This window comes from Carcharodon carcharias, chromosome 7 (genome assembly GCF_017639515.1).
Source record: "Carcharodon carcharias isolate sCarCar2 chromosome 7, sCarCar2.pri, whole genome shotgun sequence".
NCBI lineage: Eukaryota > Metazoa > Chordata > Chondrichthyes > Lamniformes > Lamnidae > Carcharodon > Carcharodon carcharias.
The window spans coordinates 41,739,073-41,756,882 of NC_054473.1; the positions used below are offsets into that span (position 1 = coordinate 41,739,073).

Consider the following 17,810-nt stretch of genomic DNA (forward strand, 5'->3'; position numbering starts at 1 on the left):
ACACTCAGGTTAAAAAAAACATAAAACTACACTACCACTGAGACAGCATTTGATTTACTATAGTTTAGAAATTGCTGTCAACATAAAGATTTACACCAGCAATAATTGAGCATTACTAGACAGCAATTTGGAAAGTCCACCATTTTCTATAATTTCCTTTGGTTTCTGCGGGGGTCAAGCCAGATTCAAAAGTCTAACTTGTCAACAGCTAAGCGAACGGTATCCTGAATGTCAGTCTCAGGCAGAGGCGAGATCATCTTGTGCATAGATTGATGCTGCAAGTGCAGAATTATCTGGCCCAGATCTTGTTGAATAAATAACTAAAGGGTTGATGTAAGTTTAATTCATGCAGATTGGGTTTTGTGGGTGATGTATTTACAGCCAGTTATCCAACTGTGGTACAGCACATTGTAAATGCAGTGGGTTGGAAATCCAAAAGTAACTAATCATCACAATTACAATAACTGTGCTATTATATAATTATTTATTTTATTATAGATTTGTAAACTTACAGACACATAAGAACAACAATACAAACAGATACTAGATTTGAAACAGACTTTATAGAGCAATCTCATAATATTTAAAGTTGGTTTGCACTCATACCGTGCAGTCTGCAATTGCAGTACTGTGTTTTCCCCTTCGTATGTACAGGAGGCTACCACTTGAGTATAACGAGTGGGTAAACCACTCTGCATTGAGTAACCATGGCCACCACAAGCTCTGCGACATGCCTCAACTCCAACACTGCAACTCTCAGACATCATAGCTTTCAGGCCTGCAGACAAGGCATGGAGCTGCAGAGAAATAAAGAGTTGGACAAGTGTTGGTGGATTCTACATTTAAAATCATCAGTTGTTATTTCCCTTTTCTCAAGAAAGTATTCTATTGGCCAATATTCTCTCAACTAATGGTTCACAGACCATGAACTACTTTGCAAGTGTAGTAATATAAGGAAATGCAGCAGCTGATTTGTGCAAAATAAAGTCCTACAAACAGCAAAGATTAATGAGTAAATAATCTGTTTTAGTGAGGCTGGTTGAGGGACAAATGTTGTCCAGGAAGACAGACTACTTTCAGCTTTATAGCATCACCCACCTCTGCCCTGTCTCAACCCATATGCTGCTGAAAACCTCATCCATTTTTTTATTCTCTCCAGATTCAACTGTTCCCATACACTACTGGCTAGCTTCTCATTCTCTACTGCATAGTTCACCCAAAATGCTGCTGCCTATATGCTATCCCATACCATGTCCTGCTCACTTCTAACTCTGAACTTACTGGTTTATATTAGCTCGTGGTGCCTGAATATCTCCAGTTAATAATTTTCATCCTTGTGTTTAAATCCCTGACGTGTCTCACCCCTCCCTAACCTCCTACAGGTCTACAACCCTCCGGGAACTCTGACTGCCATGCTACATCCTCCCTTTGACCACCTTTGGCACATGTGCCTTCAGCTGTATAGGCCTTACGCACTGTAGTGCTCATTAAACCTCTCCAACCATTATCTTCCTTTAAGACACTCCTTAAAAATCCACCTCTTTGACCAAGCTTTCAGTCACCCCCTTCTAATTTCTATTTATTTGGGATCTTTTTATACGTTAAAGACACTATGTAAATCCCAAGTTATTTTCATTATTGTTCTGGGTCTCATTGTTATTTTTATATAAATTTAGCAGCAAGTAAATCTGATTATTAGCTGTGAGAACACACTAGCCTAATACTATGGTGTTTTCTGCCTTTCAAAGTAATGTCTTAAGCATCTCTGCTCCAGTATTATAACTAAGGGATAACTGTTAATCTCATGTTATGTATAAGGACACAGTTTTAATTTCATTACAGACGTAATCTGCATTCAGAAATTGCTATTTTATTTAGGCACAACCCAAATAGTAATGGCCTTTACTATCTGCATTTATGGATAGATTATTCCAGATCGTAACCACTTGATTTAGGAACTTATTCCTAATTTACTTTTATCTTCTAAATTTACTTTTCACTATTCTATTTCTGTCCAATGACTCTTGACTTACTTTGGAATAACATTTGAGCTGTTCTTTATCTATGCCATTTCCTTTATATACTTCTTAATGAGGTCCAAGTTAACTTTTTTTCTAAATTGCACAGTTTGAGTTTCTCTAAATTTAACAATATTCCTGCTTGGGTTATTCTTGTTGTGCGTCTCTGCATCCGCTCCAAATGGTGTGCATCCTTTTTGTGGTGACGAGAATGGAAGCATGAAGTTTGACCAGTGCCGCATCACTAATTTTGAAGTCATGTTCTGGCTTTATATCCCAACATTCTGTTTCAATTTTACTAAATTTTACAAATTAGAATTGATCTATTATTACTCCTAGATCATTTTCTTAATCTCCCTCTCCTAATTCTCTTTCCATTTCCTTTACATTTATATTTAATCTATTTTTTATCAGCGTGCAAGAGTTTATGCTGCAGTATTAAAAATTTAATTTTTAATTTGTCTGGTCAATTGCATTACTGACTCAAGTCCTTCTGAAATAACTTAACTGTTTCCTCTCTCATTTGCACAAATTCGCAAAAAGTACCAAAACTGTAAAGTTTAATTTGTTTCTGCATCCAAGTTCCAACACCTGGAGGTCCATGTGCATAGATCTTTGAATGCAGCAGGACATATTAAGACAGCAGTTAGCAAACCATATGGAATTTTGGGCATCATAAATAGAGGTATTGAGTACAAAAGGAGGGAATTTATGCTGGGGGAGCCTTTACAAAGCTCTGGTGAGGCCACAACTAGAGTACTGCGTCCAAATCTGGTCACCACCCTTTAGGAATGATGTCAGGGTCCTTCAGAGGGTGCAGAGTAGATTCAACAGAATGGTTCCAGGGAAGAGGGATTTTCGTTACAAGATTAGGTTGGAGAAGCTTAGGAGCACAGGAGATTGAGGAGAAATTTAATAGAAGTGTATAAGATTGTGACAAGTTTAGATATGGTAGACAAAATAAAAATGATGCAAGAACTAGGGGGTTTAAGGTTTTGGGCAAGTGGTGCAGCAGGGATTTGAGGAAGAACTTCTTTAAGCAGTAAGTGGTAATGACCTGGAACTTGCTGTCTACGTGGACATTGAAAGCAGGAATGATCAATGGTTTCAAAAGGAAATTGGATGTGCAGTTAAGGGAAATAAACTTGTAGAGCTATGGAGGTAGTGGGGGAATAGGACTGACTGGATTATTCTACAGAGACCAGGCATGGCCGCCTTCTGTGTCATAATGTCTATAAGACTTTCTGAGTCATTCATGTAGAGCAGAACCAACTTACAAACAGGCACTGATCCTTGCAGGACATCACTTAACTCCTTCCTACCCTAGTCGGACAGAACATGGTTGTTATTAGAAGTTTAAGATCCGCCTTAATTTGAGCGTTGGTTCTGCATATGGACAACTTTTAGAATTACAGAATGGTTACAGTACAGAAAGAGGCCATTCGTCCTGTCGCGTCTGTGCCAGCTCTCTGCAAAAACTACATGGACAGTCCCACTTCCCCGCCCTTTCCCCGTAGTCCTACAATCTTATTCTCCTCAGATAATTACCCAATTCCCTTTTCAAAACCACGTTTGAATCTGCCTCCATCACACTCCCAGACAGTGCATTCCAGATACTAACCACACTGCATTTCCACATGTCACCTTTGGATCTTTGGTCATGCACCTTAAACTGGTGTCTTCTGTCACTTGACACCTCCACCAATGGGAACAGTCTCTCCCCATCTACCCTGTCCAGACTCCTCACCATTTTGAACACCTCCAGCAATTTTTCTGTAAATAATCTGTGAATTCTGTAAAAAAAAATTATTTGTTCATGGAATGTGGGCATCACTGGCTAGGCCAGCATTTATTGCCCATCCCTCATTGCCCTTGTTCAGAGGGCATTTTAAGAGTCAACCATATTGCTGTGGGTCTGGACTCACATGTAGGCCAGAGCAGGTAAGGACAGCAGATTTCCTTCCCTAAAGAACATTAGTGAACCAGATGGGTTTTAATGACAATCAGCAATAGTTTCATGGTAAACATCAGACTTTTTCATTTCAGAATTTTTATTGAATTCAAATTTCACCATCTGCCGTGGTGGGATTCAAACCCAGGACCCTAGAGCATTACCCCGGGTCTCTGGATTACTAGTCTAATGGCAATATCTTTACACCACTGCCTCCCCCCAATTCGGTAAATCTCAGACCTTCTACAGTATAATGTTCTCCACGGTGAGCTGTACTAGATTTACTGGCAGATATGTTAATGGTATCATAACTACCAGCCATAGTAAGCATTTTTCCTGAATTTATATGAAATGCTCACTAAAGCTTTCCTCTCATGACCAATGCCTTTCAGAAACGCACCGTAAATCCACTGCTGCCGTTACCATCTCAATTGCCACATCTGAAATGCTAAAAATGAATTTAAATGAAAGGTATCTTTCTGTATTTTCCTTATACTTTGTTCTTAATCTAGATTCTTTTGACAATATGATCCAATTATTTTATAAATGGTCATTTTAAATACAAGAAAGAAATAGCTCAGTTTGGAATGCAGCAAATTGGACAAATGCCAAGAGTGTTCATAGAAAGAGATGGTTCAAATTCTGACACTGAACTCAACTTCATCAGCAGATTTAACCATATAGGAGGGTTTTTACCTATGTTATTTAGAGTACAACACAACTAAAATCAAAATTATAGAAACGAAGGCTGCCCAAGAACTCTGTTAAAATATTCAAGACATATTTTTTGTCAGGTCTCAAGGAATGAGAGGTCAAAGATTCTGAGATGCAGGTGAAAGAAAAAAGGACAAAGAAATAGAAATGTGCCAGATTTGATCTCAACATCATAGCAATCTGAAATTACATTTATGGGTCATCTTTCCAGATCTTGAATTTAATAATACTGCTAGTTTATTAATTAAACTACTTCAGAATTTCATATTAACTGCTGAAAGGAATCAGTTGATCAGGCAGAATTCAAAGACTGATTATCACATTGGGAAACGAAAACGGATACAATTAAACACTTGCAGACATTAAACTTTAATTGTTTCTGAGATCAGGGGTGGAATCGTACCAGACTTGCACAAAATGCAGTAGCAGGTGGGGAAAATGGCAGGTTTTCGCGCTGTATCGTCTCATTTCTCGCACATCCCGCCTCATTGATAATGCATTCCTGGGAAATGTGCCAGATCACTTGCAGGCAGCCTCTATTTCACCCTCTTTGCTGTCACCTCAGGCCTTCAGTAAACCGGGCGCCATATTTAAACGGCGCTCCTGCACAGAGCTAGCACTCTCTAAGGGATCGGAAGCTGCTGCAAAGTCATGGTTGCCAAACATGCTGACCCTTCTGGCGCCTAATGGGTGCAGTGGAGTCCTGCCATGAAGTCCTCTACCCCAGCTCTGGACGAAGATCAGCAAGCAAGGTGACAAATCCAGTATGGGAGGGGGTGGCAGTGGTGGTCAGCGCCAATGCCCTGCAAAAGAGGACAGCCACCCAGTGCTAAAACAGAATGAATAATCTCTTCCATTCCACCAGGGTAAGTTCCTCTTCTCATCACTCTCAAAGCACACACTCACAAAAACCCACTACACATCCACAGGGATCTCACTTACTGCTAGTTCAAGGGACATCACTATTCATTTTCTCATAGGCACCTTCATTTGCCCTCTGGACCATGTCCTCATCACGTCCATGACATCACTCACCACCTACACATTCCAGGCATCCTTCTCATCTGGCCTGGTAGGCATCCTGCCTACACCCTCCCCATCTGTCTTCGGAGTGTCTGGTCCATTTGAATCCCCTCTTCCTGTAACCCCAGCAGCTCCAGCTCCACAGGCCAAAGAGGGTGCCACTGCCACATAGCAGGACCCTGAAAGCAGGCTGGGGCCCTCCAGGTCTCAATCTTCCAGAGGACGCCCACCAAAGTCATCACAGACAGGGCGTAGCAGTCAGCAGGCTGCCTCCACCTCTGCTGTGGATGTTGGAGCTGCACCAAGACGTAGCAGCAGAGTTAGAAACGTTAAGTAGGTGTAGTTGCAGAGCCTGGGCACGGGTGTTAATTATTTGTACTTAATGTTCACTAACGTAAATAAATTCCCAAGAATGTCTCCTTGCTATGATGAGCAGTGTTCATGTCACTCCAATGTGAAACCTTGGTTCCTGCACAAGATAAAGGCAGGTGTCTCAGTCCAGGGCCTCTTCCCTGTGCAGCCTGTAACCTTCAGACCAAAGTGATGGTCTGGCTTCACACTCACTGGATACATTACTGATGCCTGCACCTCGACGGTGCTCGTCACTGCTGCCAGAATGTCGTGGGCAGGCATCACAGAGTTTCATCATTCCCTCTGTGAGCTCCCGAAGGGGTCAGGTGCTGGAGGCTGACAAATGATCAGGTGCATTTAAAGTTTCATGGCTGCGTCTCCATGATACAAGCCTGATCACAGAGCGTAAGCGAGCTACCCTCAGCCAGACAGGAGTCAGACGTTCACCGAGGAAATGTGAAGATCTATGGAGTGTCCTCACTGAATATCATCATTCTCCTGGAATCTAGTGACTATTAGGGCCTCGTCTGTGTCTCCATGACATAAGCCTGAGCACTGAGGGGATGTGCACTGCCATCAATACGCAGGAGTCAAACGTTCATAGATACAAGGTAAGGATGTCGGGACTGTTCTCATTGCATCTCATCATCCTCCTCCATGAATCCTGAGGCTATGAGGGCCTCCCAAGTGCACCTGCCTCATCTAGCCAGTGTGATGGCCTCATTATTGCATCCTCACCTTTGAGAGCCTCATTATCGTTATCCCCTCTGATGTCCTCATCAGAGAAGACATGCAGCTCTTCCATCACCTCTTCAGCTAGGTCTTCCCCCCATTGCAGCACTAGGTTGTGAAGCTTACAGCAAGTGATGATGATGCGCAACACCCTCTGGGGACTGTATTGCAGTACTCCACCGGACCTGTCGAGGCACCCGAACCCCATTTTCAAAATGCTTGTCATTTGCTCCACCAAAGTCCGGGTCATGGCACGAGCCTTGTTGTAGCGTTGCTCTGCTACAGTATGAGGCCGCCGCACCGGCATCATCAGCCACATCCTCTGCGGGTAGTCCTTGTCCCCAAGGAGCCAACCCTGCAGCTTCTGTGGACCCAGTAAGATGTCAGGGATCTGAGACCTGCTAAAGAGGCAAGAGTCGTGCACGCTTCCTGTGTATCGTGCGCAGAATTGAAGGATGTGATTGTGGTGGTCCATACCAGCTGAATATTCAGTGAGTGGAAGCCTTTTGCAGTTAACGTAGTTGACCGCTTGTTGCCAGGGCCACATGAGTACAGTCAATAGCATCTTGCACCTGTGGAAAACCTGAGATCTTCGCAAATCCCAGGGCTCTTGCTTCCTGGCTTTCCTGATCCCCAGCAAAATGCACAAAGTTCTGTGCCTTTGCAAAGATAACGCCTGTGACCTTCTGGAGATACTTGTGCATGGGGGCTTGTGAGACCCTGCACAGACCACCTGTGGAGCCCTGGAAAAATTGAGCACTGCAGTCACTTTCATGGTCACTGACAGTAGATGCGCCCCATGTCCCCGTGGTGCTAAATCCTGCAGCAGGTGGCATATGTAACTGACCAGTTTCCTAGACGTGCACAGTCTTTGGCAACATCTGCAGGAATGACATGCACCATCTATAGACTCTGGGTCTAGCAAGGCGCCCACGAGTGACGGCTCACTGTGGATCTTCAGCTGCGTGTGCAACAGACCCTGCTGCCTCTTCATCTTGAGGGAGGTGCTCCTTTTGTTAACCCAGGAGCTTCCGCCACTCTCTCCTTCTCTGGTCTCTGTAAACCATGAGGCATATTGCTAAATCACCAGGCTCCATGATCCTGATGTTCTCCTGTAAGATCAAGGAGACAAAAGGGTAGCATGGGTGTATTAAGAACCTATCTTGGTTAGGTCTGAAGGCCCCTTCATGCATGTAGGAGTGTGCTGGCCACCACTTGGATGGCCAGTGTGTAGTGTGCTTCATGGCTGTCCGAAACCCCACCCACTTTTGCCCCACTCCATTTGGCGGCACCTTCGGCCTTTGGACTGCATGCTGTGCTCTCAGTTCAGGCATTCTCCTAACCCGCATTGCAAGGCTGCCCTTTTAGCTTGAACCATAATGGATACTGGTCCAAACCTTAATAAAGGTGTTTCAAGGGCCTGTGAGTGCCCCCACTAGTGACTGCGTCATGGCCACCTTTCACAAAGACATTGTATAACTTGCCCAGTCAGCCAATTGCTCTGCTGCCCCCTAAAATGCACATTAATTTGCAGTCTGCGCCCAAGTGGTGAAAAGCTCTGGAGCATTTGGTGGCGCTTTCATGCTTTTGAGTTGCTTGAGTGGGCAGAAAAGCTTTAGAGGCCCGACTCCAAGCATGTCAATGGAACTGCAGCTGAACAGTCTCAGCTGCAGAAGAACGTTCACTTTTGACAAGCTTTTCCATGCGTGTGGCTGCTTCCCTCACACCCCCTTCCCCCATGACCTGGCATGTGCTTGAGTATTTCCTTCAGTCTGTGCTGTCTTGCCCCCCACCCCTGACCTGACCTACATTGGAGCCCTTGCCCCGGCACTGCACCAAAAGCCAGCTGGGAAAAAGTGACTTGCCTGTGCCTCCCAAGAATGTGCAGAGCCTCTTCCTTGATGTCCTACGGGCAATGCTTGCGAGCGCTGCACAAGATTGTGTGCACTCACCTCCGAGTTCCCCTCAAAGTTCAGGTTGGCAGGTGCATGCCTTTTAAAGGCAGTCGTAAAGCACACCATTCTGAATTCATGCCATTGTGGGTGGTAAATTTGACGTGGGCTTATAATTAGATGCAAATGTATTAAAATAACATTCCTGACATGCGGCGATGGGAAACATGGCCCATCGATGGGTGGAGCGTTCAATCGCAAACTGGTTTCACGACAGTATAAAACTGATTTTTGGCCTTGTTGCCATATTGTCTCCCCCCACCCGCCATGATGCCTGACGCCAGTGGGGCCAGAAAATTCCAGCCCAAGTTGAAGAGTGTGGTCAATGACGTCTCCTTTAGGGAGCTGAGTCTTAAACCATAAACCAAAATGACTTCAACTTTGTAAAGTTCCAATCATGTATCTAAAAACAAGCAATCATCTTTTCTCTAACCAGCAGAATTGAGCTGGTTGACACATCACAGCAAACTTAAGCCTGCTTTACTTTACCCAGAAATGCTGCTGCTTAATACGTCTAAAATGAATGCATTATATATTCTTTTAAGATATCTTCCGAAACTTTTACAGCTAATGTCAGTTTGGGTTCAGTGCAGTAGCTCCGCCTCCAAGTCAGGAAGCCATGGATTTTGAGCCCCACTCCAGGACTTGAGCACACAATCCAGGCTGAAGTTTTAGTGTTGCACGAAAACACATCAACTTTCCTATAATACTTGTAGCAAACTTGTTTCAAATCACCATGAGCCCTGATGGTATATTGTACACCATACTCACTGGAGTTTAGAAGAGCGTGATCTTACTTAAGCATCTAAGATTCTGAGGGAGCTTGACAGGGTGGATGCTGAGAGCATGTTTCCTCTTATGGGAGAGACTCAAACTAGGGGGCACAATTTTGAAAAAGGGTCTCCCATTTAAGACAGAGATGAGCAGAAATTTTTCTCTCAGAGGGTCATTATTATGTATAATTATTTTCCCCAGAGAGCAATGGAGGCAGGGTGGTTGAATATTTTTAAGGCTGAGTTAGATACGTTCTTGATTAACAAGGGTGTCAAAGGTTATAGGGGGTAGACAGGAAAATAGAATGAGGCTGCAATCAGATCAGCCATGGTCAAATGACAGAGCAGACTCAAAGGACTGAAAGGCCTACTCCTGCTCCTAGTTCGCATGTTCAAATTACATAGCATCAAACAGCATATCAGCAGATACACCATGAGCAGTATCTTAGGAAATCACCACAGATAATATGCACAGCAGCAGATAACAGGTGGCATTGCTTGAAATTTTTCTATCAATTCTTTTAAAGGACAGTACTGCAGATGCAATTGTTTCAATCCTCATTATTGATCAGAGATCACACTGCTCTGCCTTTACAATCCTAAAATTTTCTGGTAGCAATAAGACATATTATCTTACCTCAGACAGCAATGAGATGTCTCCCTTGGTTTTGACCTGTACTTTCACTTGATTGCAAAAGGTATCCAAGGATGAGGCCATGAAACGAAAGGCAAAAGTTGTTGTCAGCTGGGGAAGGAGCTTCTGTTGCTGGGTCTGGTAGTCTAAAGTTTTTGCTTCCGTTTCACTGAGGGCAGACCATAACTTCAAAATCATTAAGCACAAACTGAATGTGCATACACAAGTTGGATCATTCCAGGTGTTATCTGCCCTTTTAACTGGCTTATCTTTGGCATAGCTTGATTTTTGAGATGTTTTCCCTACTGGAACTAATTCCCTTGAAGCACTATTTTGTAACAATTCAGTTAATCGTTTTATTGCTAATGGAGACCTTATTTAAAGCTACGAAATTAGAACTTGGCTGCAGTGAAAAAAAAAGTAAAATATTAGCAGACAGATAGAGTATAATGTAGACAGATTGTAATATTCGGAGTATTACTGTATAAAATGTTGGTCTCACCACATCTGGTGTACTATGTCCAGGTATCATCTGATTGTAGAATTTTATAGCCTACAAAAGAGTATAAAGATATGCTATCAAGAAGATTCCATGTATTAGGAATCGAAGATATTAAGAATAGTTACAAAAATTGGATTTATTTCCTTTGGAACAAAGGAGAAATTGTGCAAACATAATTGAAGTTCTCTATATTATGGAGATAACTGTTGAAAATGATCAAGCCACAGTGTTCAGTCTAGTTAAGGGTTCAAATACAACAGAACACAGATCAAAATTAAGAAATTAGGAGTAAGAAAGAATGCCACAGAGGATTCTTTTTCATTCAGTGGGTAACAGGAATTGTGTAGTAAGGTACTGGAGAGAAGTTTTTAAGCAAACAGTAAACAGAAGCTGGTGTCGAGACAATTAGATATATTTCAGGAAAGAAAGGGGATCAAGGGATATGATGAGAAAGCCTATAAATGGTTGATCAATCAACCAAACAATGAGTTTGCTGAACCTCATGACCTTTTCTGGTCATAAAAATTCTTTTATTCTTCAAATGCGATCAGCATCGAAACATACTGTTAAGAGATTTATCCTACATTTCCATCAAAATAATTTTAGGATCAAAAATCTGACGTTGCTACAGTAATGTTACTTTAAGTTTGGAAATAAAATCAGCTGCAACAATAAAACCAGTTTAACAAACAGTCAATATGTAAGCAAATCCACTCACTCCCTACAATATTTCTAAATCACACAGAATCCAGTCTCAGGACATACCCAGGCTTTAATTTTGACTGACGTCTCACCACAGAATATCGAATAGCAATAACACAGGCTTTAGAAAGAGCAGACACCAGTTCTCTAGATATTATCTTCACTCGAGCAAGCACCATAGAGATGTAATAAATTCTGTCAGATCCTTGTTTAACATAGCTGCCGTCTGACATAACCTAGAATGGCAACAGATATTAATGCAAAACTGGTATTTCTAATTCAGTAAGTATAACAAGGAACATTCAATATAAAACATTGTACTGTGAGATGAAATCTATGAATTATCTACATTCTGCAAGACAAGGCAGCATTTGAAGGAGAATGTAGAGCTGAAACTTAAAAGCTGCTTTTATTTGGCACACTCAGCATGAGTTGCTGTCCTCCCCATTTCTACAGGTTCAGAAGAATAACACCCAAAACAATATTCTATCTTTCACTTTTCACAAGAGAAAATCTAACCAGCTCCCTCATGGCATTCAATAGCAGTACCACTACCAAATCTCCCTATATCAATGTCCTGGGCTACAAATTTGACCACAAACTCAACTGGATGAGCAACATTACTTCCGTGGTTAACAGAGCAGGTCAGAGGCTGGGTATTGAAGAGTTTGGCTCACCTCCTGACTACCTAAAGTCTCTCCATCAGCTGAAAGGCACAAGTCAGGAGTAGGATGGAATAGTTGCCACTTGCCTGGAGAGATGCAGCTGCAATGACACTCAAAAAGCCTAACACTGTCCAGAACTAAGCTGTCAACTTAATCAGCAACCCATCAACCATCTTAAACGTGCACACCCTTCATCACTGATGCATCATGGTGGCAGTGCGTTTTATCTTCAGGATGCATTGCAGCAGCTTGCCAAGGCTTCTTAGACAGCACTTCCAAAATGGACAACTTCTATCACTTTGAAGGACAAGGGCAGTAGGTTCATGAGAACAGCATCATCTCTGCACTGCAGGAACTCACCAAGCCTCCTTAGACAGTACCCTCCAAACCCACAACCACTACCTATCTCGAAGGTCAAGGGCAGCAGGCGGATGGGAACACCACCACCTGGAAGTTCTTCTCCAAGCTATTCACCATCCTGACACAGAAATATATCACCATTCCTTCACTGTCGCTGGATAGAAATCCTGGAACTCCCTCCCTAAAATCACTGTGGATGTACCTACACCACATGGACTGCAGCGATTCAAGGCGGTGGCTCACCACCACCTTCTCAAGGTCAATTAGGGATGGTCAATAAATGCTGGCATAGCCAGCGACACCCACATCCCAAAAACGAATAAAAAAAAAAGATCCCCTCCAGGTCACTCACCATCCTGACTTGAACATACATCACCATTCCTTTATTATTTCTGGGTCAAAATCATGAAACTCCCTAACTAACAGCATTGCAGGAGCACCTTCACAGTAGCCCACCATTACCAGAATAAGTTTTTTTCAAGCCTTCAGATTCTAATGCATTGATTATGCAATTCAAGTATTTTCCTTTTTATTTGGAGATTTTCTGCATTCATGGGCTTCCCTTCTACCTTGGAAAGATATAAATTGTTCACTTCACTTTCGGTTTTCCAAGAAACATATTTGCAGAACACTGTGCACCTACAAGTATACATTACAAACTTCTATTTTTAGAAAGATGGTTAACAAAGAGGACTTTTAAATACAAAGACCTCCCTTCCTAACAGCACCATGGATGTGCCTATATCACATGCATTGCAGCAATTCAAGAAGGTGACTCCACCACATTCTCAAGGGCAGTTAGGGATGGGCTATAAATGCCGGCCTTGCCAATGACACTTATCCCATGTTCAAACGAAAGAAAATACTGCTGAAAACTGCAGTTAAGAATTATGCTAAGAACTTTAATTATTTACCTCACTGTATCTGCTCAACATGTTGTCCCTGGGAACATGAACATTTTGCAACATTAAATATCCATTGTCAACCTGTTCAAAGGCCATCTTTGGACCAGTGTCTCCAATTTTGACACCTGGAACCAGATTTTAAAAATACATTGGCAATAGCATCTGTTTATTTCTTCTTAATCATTCATGGCAATATGAACATTGTTGGCAAAGCCAGCATTTATTGTCCATCCCTAATTGCCTTTGTGAAGTTATTGGTCAGCCACCTTCTGAACACAATATAGCTGAGTAGCTCACTAGGCTACTTCAGTTGGTAAGTGGGTAGAGGGATAGGTGGATGAGGTGGTAGGGTGGGTGAAGTGGTTACTCACTCATTCACTCCTTCACTCGCCCATTCACTAACATACAAACTGGACCTTTAAACTTACCATGCAGCAGCTTGTGCCATAAAAAGATGGCGTGTCCTGCCTTTCCCCAACTTCTACTCTACTTCGACAGAGTTCCCCAATGGATGCATTTCTGCGGAAGCTGAGCTCGGAAGATCCCAGTAGAAATGCAAATCAGTGTCGGGTCAGGGAAATTTCTGAGCAAAGCAGCAATCCAACGATAATTGCCACTGCTCGGATGATCCCATTTTCATTAAGATTCTTCAGCAATAAATGAATCCTGTACTTCACTCATGAGCAATTTTCTTGCCGTAACATACAGGACAGATCTGAACATTTTGTATTGATGACCCATGTTGAGCCATTGGGCATAATTTTCTCTGAATGCAATGGGAGGCCTGTAGCAGGTCAAGAATCCATTTGTCCTTGATGGGGGACTTTGTGGTTCTAACTCAGCCACAGCATTAGTATTTATCTTTGAGGTGATTTGTCGAATATGTCAAAGGAAGGATTTCTAGTTAAAGGAACCCTTGTAGGGGTCAAAATGGCTGACCTGTAAATCACTTCAGCAACCAAAACTGTGGAAAGGAGATGTGGGAAGGCTGTCCCCTGGGTCTCTGACTCTGACCTGGAGGTCCATCTGTGGGGTCTGAGGGACTTAAGTGAGGTGATGTTTGCCAAGGACGAGGAAGATCCCAGACTCTCCAGCCAAGCAGGGGTGATGGAAGTAAGCAGGAGTGTGGTCCTTTGAACCTTGAGGCAATGTCCTAAGTGATTCAAGGACCTCAGTGCAGGAGTGGCTTAACAGTTTCATCCGGTGCCAAGCCCCTACACTCTGACATGTTGAACATTCTACTGCACGACACTCTTCAGATCAACACACCTTGCAGCTCCACTCATTCCTCTCTTTAAACATCTTATCATATCCCCATCTTAACAGCCAACACTCTCACTCAACTATGTGCCATCTCACACCCATGCCTCACAGTTGCCTTCCAAGAATGTTGTCCCTCGCTCTCTTCCACACAAGTCATTTCTCACCCTCCCAACATTCTCTTCTTTCAGAAGACACAGAATTCTAGGGAGAGGCAGAGAACTCAGATGGGGGTGGAGGTGGTGAGAGCTTCCAATGATAGTCACTGGCAATGCATGCCCTCCGGGTCCATTGGGAAGGAGGTATTCTTCCAGGAGGCTGCAGAAAGCAACAACAACCTGCCATGAGAGTCTGAGCCTCTTGAGGTACTGGTGCTTACACGTGTTGAGAAAGCTTATCCTCTGCCTGTATTGGGGGGTCTTCCCTCCTTCGAGCTGAATCTGTGTCAATCCCCTGTCTTGCGGAACAGCAGGTGACTGAGGAGAATGCTGGTGTTGAACCTGGTGCTGCTGGTAATGTTTGAGCTGCTCCTCTTGTTCTTCATCAGAGGTCCATGATAGAGCTCCCATGTCATGGTGAAGGCTGACAGCAGGAAAGTGCAGATCAAGGTGATTGTAGTCCAACACAGGGCTGCAGCTATTCAGTTTCACTCTTGAAGGCTTCTCAGTTCAGTAAAACACACTCTAGCTGTGCTTTCACCTGAATGACCCTGCTGAATCCCACACAGCTCCAGAAATCCATGTGCTGGCTGTAAAAGCCAGAATTCTGGGTTAAATCTTGAGGTAATTGGGAATTGAAATCTTTTAATTATTTACTGACAGCTCCACAGGGATTTCCTGCCCATCTGCAAACCTGCCCAGGTTAAACCCAGAAGTGAGTGGCAAAAGTTGGGTTTTCATTTTTTTTTTTGAGTTTTCAACACTCTCCCGCCGACACTCAAATCCGCTTGGCAGTTAAAATTCAGCCACTGTGTGCCCTCACAGTGCTATTTTAGTCAAAGATGTAGAATAATGTTTGTTCTCAACAACTAAGTTTTAACAAGTACAAAAACAGAATTACCTGGAAAAACTCAGCAGGTCTGGCAACATCGGCGGAGAAGAAAAGAGTTGACGTTTTGAGTCCTCATGACCCTTCAACAGAACTGAGTGAATATTAGGAGAGGGGTGAAATATAAGCTGGTTTAATGTGGGTGGGGGGGGGGGGGGGTTGTAGGGACAAGCAAGCAGTGATAGGAGCAGATAATCAAAAGATGTCACAGACAAAGGAACAAAGAGGTGTTGAAGGTGGTGACATTATCTAAACGAATGTGCTAATTAAGAATGGATGGCAGGGCGCTCAAGGTACAGCTCTACTGGGGGTGGGGTGGAAAGACTAGCAGGGCATACAAGATTTAAAAATAATGGAAATAGGTGGGAAAAGAAAAATCTATATAAGTTATTGGAAAAAACAAAAGGGAGTGGGAAGAAACGAAAAGGGGATGGGGATGGAGGAGGCAGTTCAAGATCTAAAGTTGTTGAATTCAATATTCAGTCCGGAAGGCTGTAAAGTGCCTAGTCAGAAGATGAGGTGCTGTTCCTCCAGTTTGCGTTGGGCTTCACTGGAACAATGCAGCAAGCCAAGGACAGACATGTGGGCAAGAGAGCAGGGTGGAGTGTTAAAATGGCAAGCGACAGGGAGGTTTGGGTCTTTCGTGCGGACAGACCGCAGGTGTTCTGCAAAGCGGTCGCCCAGTTTACGTTTGGTCTCTCCAACGTAGAGGAGACCGCATTGGGAGTAACGAACGCAGTAGACTAAGTTGGGGGAAATGCAAATGAAACGCTGCTTCACTTGAAAGGAGTGTTTGGGCCCTTGGACAGTGGGGAGAGAGGAAGAGAAGGGTCAGGTATTGCATCTTTTACGTGGGCATGGGGAGGTGCCATAGGTAGGGGTTGAGGAGTAGGGGGTGATGGAGGAATGGACCAGGGTGACCCGGAGGGAACGATCCCTATGGAATGCCACCAGGGGGTGTGAAGGGAAGATGTGTTTGGTGGTGGCATCATGCTGGAGTTGGCAGAAATGGTGGAGAATGATCCTTTGAATGCGGAGGCTGGTGGGGTGATAAGTGAGGACAAGGGGAACCCTATCATGTTTCTGGGAGGGAGGAGAAGGTGTGATGCGCGGGAGATGGGCTGGACATAGTTGAGGATCCCCGCCGATGCTGCCAGACCTGCTGAGTTTTTCCAGGTAATTGTTTTTGTTTTGGATTTCCAGCATCCACAGTTTTTTGTTTTTAAGTTTTAATAAGTGTTCAGGTTTATTTTGTTTGCACTGAAATATGCAGCTGTGCTGATGAGAAAATGGCCTCATGTGGTCCAACAGAAGTTTCCTATCAAGGAGCAGCAATATTCTTCTTTTTATTAATTCATGGGATGTAGGCTTCGCTGTCTAGGCTAGCATTTATTGCCCATCCCTAGTTGCCCTTGAGAGGTGGCCTTCTTGAACCGCTGCAGTCCATGTGGTGTAGGTACACCCACAGTACTGTGAGGGAGGGAGTTGCAGGATTTTGGCCCAGAGACAGTGAAGGAAGGTGATATATTTCCAAGTCAGGATGGTGAGTGACTTGGAGGGGAACTTCCAGTGATGGTGTTCCCATCTATCTGCTGCCCTTGTCCTTCTAAATGGTAGTGGCTGTGGGTTTGGAAAGTGCTGTCTAAGGACCCTCGCTGAATTCCTGCAGTGCATATTGTAGATGGCACACAACGCTGCTACTGTGCGTCGGTGGTGGAAGGAGTGAATGTTTGTGGATGTGGTGCCAATCAAGCGGGCTGCTTTGTCCTGGACGGTGTCAAGCTTCTAGAGTGTTGTGGGAGCTGCATTCATCCAGGCAAGTGGACAATATTCCATCACACTCCTCCTGACTTGTGCCTTGTAGATGATGGACAGGCTTTGGGGAGTCAGGAGGCGAGTTACTCGTCGCAGGATTCCTAGCCTCTGACCTGCTCTTGTAGCCACAGTGCTTATATGGCTAGTCCAGTTTATTTTCTGGTCAATGGTAACCCCCAGGATGTTGATGGTGGGGGATTCAGTGATGGCAATGCCATTGAACATCAAGGGGCGATGGTTGGATTCTCTCTTGTTGGAGATGGTCATGCCTGACACTTGTGTGATGCGATTATTACTTGCCACTTGTCACCCCAAAGCCTGGATATTGTCCAGATCTTGCTGCATTTGGACATGGACTGCTTCAGCATCTGAGGAGTCGCAAATGGTGCTGAACATTGTGCAATCA

At 43.7% G+C, this 17,810-nt stretch overlaps 1 protein-coding gene across 1 annotated transcript in view; it reads right to left on the reverse strand.

Moving 5' to 3' along the window:
• The window catches only part of LOC121280194 (peroxisomal acyl-coenzyme A oxidase 2-like), a 50,334-nt gene that overhangs the window by 16,116 nt on the left and 16,408 nt on the right, over positions 1-17,810 (reverse strand). Inside the window, 4 exon segments of the mRNA XM_041191929.1 lie at positions 607-797; positions 10,152-10,317; positions 11,416-11,588; positions 13,292-13,407. Of these exon segments, the coding sequence (XP_041047863.1) occupies positions 607-797; positions 10,152-10,317; positions 11,416-11,588; positions 13,292-13,407 (646 nt within the window).